The sequence below is a fragment of the Protobothrops mucrosquamatus genome, unplaced genomic scaffold, assembly GCF_001527695.2.
Source record: "Protobothrops mucrosquamatus isolate PMUCROS unplaced genomic scaffold, P.Mucros_1.0 scaffold78, whole genome shotgun sequence".
Lineage (NCBI taxonomy): Eukaryota > Metazoa > Chordata > Lepidosauria > Squamata > Viperidae > Protobothrops > Protobothrops mucrosquamatus.
Genome location: NW_015386455.1, coordinates 1,706,921 through 1,710,345, shown reverse-complemented (window position 1 = coordinate 1,710,345; position 3,425 = coordinate 1,706,921). Strand labels below are relative to the sequence as shown.

Here is a 3,425-nt window from a genome sequence, read left to right as displayed (position 1 = left end):
GTGACTAAATTATTTTAGTCATTGTTTTTAGCCCTACAGTTTTAAATAACTCAGCATTTTTCTGTTGCAGAGATGGATGTGACCATACAAATGCATACCTATATTGAATGAAGTATCTGAATTTATTCCATACCAAAGCATGAATACAGAGAAATTCAATCATTACTTAAGCAAGTTTTACTTACACTGTTGACTTGGATCCGAGTCTACGGTCATCTTCACATAGTTTGAAGGAAAGAGGCCATAAATGCCATTGACTTCTCCTTGCCACCAATCCATATCATCTTTGTTCAGTACATTTATAAGCTGCCCCTTAGAAAAATTGAGCTCATCTTCATTGTTTGCTGAGTAGTCATACATTGCTATCACTTGACACACTAACAGAAACAAAAAATATGACAAAGGACATGTTCTTCAGGAGCACCAACAATAACTATTTCAGTACTTGGAAAAATCCCCATCCTTGCCTAGAAATTTACAAAACTAATTATTTCAGTTTGTGCATGTTAAATATTTACATTTAACATCATAGGTAGTTCTAATTCAGAAATAGCAACCATACTCTCAATGGCCCAGTTCTGCTTCTGAGTTGAAAAGTTTTGACTTCTGGATTGATTATCTCAGCAAATGCGGACCTGACCATTCTGCACTCAATTCTTAAAAGAAATTATCATAAAAGTATAGCGCTGCAAAAAACCGAATTGCAATAAGATAAAGGGTGTCTTTTTTAAAAAAGTAGAGTGTTGGCAAAAAACATTTACTAATATACTTTCAATCTTTAAAAAACAGGAATTGCAGTCATAATTTGTGAAGGTAAGCTTTGTCAATTATAAATTGCTAAAATTTATAAACATAGTTGTCTCTTGCCCACTTATTTATTATTATTAATAAACAGTACAAATGCTTAGGACATTTAATGGGGAAAAATAATGCCAGATTTTTTCCCAGTTAATTCTTAAAAGAAAATAAATTATTTTATTTAAATAAATTTGATTAAATTCAGAAACTTATTTTCCTAAATTTACTTATTTATATGCTGTCTCCCCCAAAGATTCTATTATATTATTTATAATAAATTCGATAAATATATGCCCCCCATTCTGATGCAACTAAATTCAAACATATAAATGGAACACATACTTCCTAGTCTAATCCTGTCTTTATTTTGCTTTGCTTTCTCTTGTGCTAATTTTCTAGATTGCCTCTCAGAATAAAGACTTGTTTTTTTCTTCTTCATAAAGTACAAGGCCCCAAACTTTACAAAATTCAAATAGTTTGGCTACAATGCATAATCAAGTATTTTATATGATTTTATCAGAACTCTAGATATCAATGGTTTTATACAAAATCTGAAGAAAAACCAGAATATATATACTCAATATATTTACATATTGAGAAGTCAAAGAAATTAACACAATAAATAACTACATTGAAATGATTATCAAGAACAAGCTATAACTACAAACAAAATAATAAAACCAAAATAAAGCCCAAGTTATATGACTTGCACCTAAAACAAGGAGGACCTGTTGTTTGTTAATATATCACAATTCCCATGTGAATCTAAGTCATAAACTATAGGTTACAAATTACAATGGATGAAATCACACAGTATGCTAAGTTAAAAAGAAACCCTTTTAGTATGAACTCGGTCACCAATCAGAAACAAGCTTTAATTGCTCACCTGGATGAACAGCTGGCATAGCCTTTTCATTGCTGGGACCTAACAGTTTCACATGAGTAGCAGGAAACCATCCTTTTTGTCTTTTTTTCCCTCTCGCCTGAAAAACACAATTGGTGATCCAAAATCTAATATCTGTTTACATCCGCACTTTTACCTCTGCTCAGATTGGCAGCGAGAGCCTCTTATCTTGTGTTTTCTTGCCCTGTCCTATGAACGAACCATGGTCTCACATTTAATGCCTTTATTACATTTTGGGACAGCTGGATTAAAAAAAATGTGTTCTTTCCTACTATTGGATTCATACGTGCCAATAAGGAGGAAGAGTGCTAAATTCCTTTCAAGAGCAGATGATGCAAGAAGGATACAGATCTAATTTTGGTAGATAAGCGTTTGATATGTCTATCTGCTTATTCCTTCTGGTTTTCATTTATATTTAACTACTGTATATTGCTTTTGATTTCAATTGATCAATCAATCAATCAATGGGGTCTCTTTTTTTAATAGATATTTTTCTTCTTGAAAAAAATGCATTTTTTTTAGCAGCAAGTATTTTTACAGACATAATTTGCTCATCTAGGTAAGAAACTTGATACCCAGTCAGAAAAACCTCTTGCTCTATTACCTGTAGTTCTCCCTGCCACCATCCACTAGAATTTTTCTTCAAAATTACAATCAGCTGTCCAGGAGCAAGACTCAGCTGTTCCGTTCCTGATGCAGTGTAGGCTGTTGTAACTTGAGCAATTTCTAACAAGAAATATGTATCAGTGTAAAATGAATGATTATAATATATAAGAGCATGAAAAAAAACAGTAATACTCACCAGGTTTTTTATTTAATGTTCCTGTTTTGCTAGTTGGAGGAGAAGTCTACAAGAAAGAAGAAACAATTGGGAGTCCAACTTTAATTTTAGCTCTCCCCCTTTTTTTATTGCAAGCAGCCACTTTTGAAGCATAGCACAATCTTGGAAAATCTAAAATCAATGCTTTCTGCAACAAATTCTGCCTCCTCCCATCAGCCCTGCCTTTTATCCCCTGGCCACAAGTGCAATATTTATTCTCTGAGACAAAACCAATTTTTTTCTTATTACATTTCCTTGGGCTTGTACAAGTATCCCTGCAACAGTCTCGGTTTTCATCTTGAAATCCTGCATCTCTAGCTGGAAAAAAAGAAATCCTAAAAGCAGAACACTTAGGAAATCTTACATCATGATCCTTTGGTTTGACATAGTTTGAAGGAAAGATTCCACTTCTATCACCAATTCTTCCAGTCCACCATTCCCCATCTTTCTGACTCACTATTATTTCTTCACCTTCAGTGAAAGTTAAATCACCAGACTCAGAACTTGAATAAGAATATAGTGCTGTATATTCTGAAAAGGTAGAGAAAAATTCAGTCATGTAGTAAAGCTGTATCTGACTAAAGATTGTAAAACACTGATTCATGTAATTCTTTCTACTTCAAAATCTTTGACTAATGCTCAGGTAACATCAGGCAACAAAGGAAATAATAGATACCTTTTTTAATGACAGAAAAAATCAAAGTCAAAATGTAATACTTCAATAGCTTAACCACACATGAACATATTCCTCTCATATTCAGAACATCTTACACCATTCTTTAGCTATGTGTAGTGTCCCTTCATCTATCTGGGTCTAGCATGGCAGACACTTAGAGGATGTTTTCATATGATTTAAAATACAAAAGAGTAGATTCAACCTAGGTTTTATATATGAGAAACAAT

General features: G+C 32.9%; 1 protein-coding gene across 1 annotated transcript in view; it reads right to left on the bottom strand.

Annotated features, from left to right (window-relative positions):
* ITSN2 (intersectin 2) overlaps positions 1–3,425 on the bottom strand; it is a gene marked incomplete in the record, with an annotated part of 76,320 nt that overhangs the window by 21,531 nt on the left and 51,364 nt on the right. Inside the window, 5 exon segments of the mRNA XM_015812315.1 lie at positions 186–377; positions 1,685–1,781; positions 2,307–2,428; positions 2,505–2,550; positions 2,887–3,053. Of these exon segments, the coding sequence (XP_015667801.1) occupies positions 186–377; positions 1,685–1,781; positions 2,307–2,428; positions 2,505–2,550; positions 2,887–3,053 (624 nt within the window).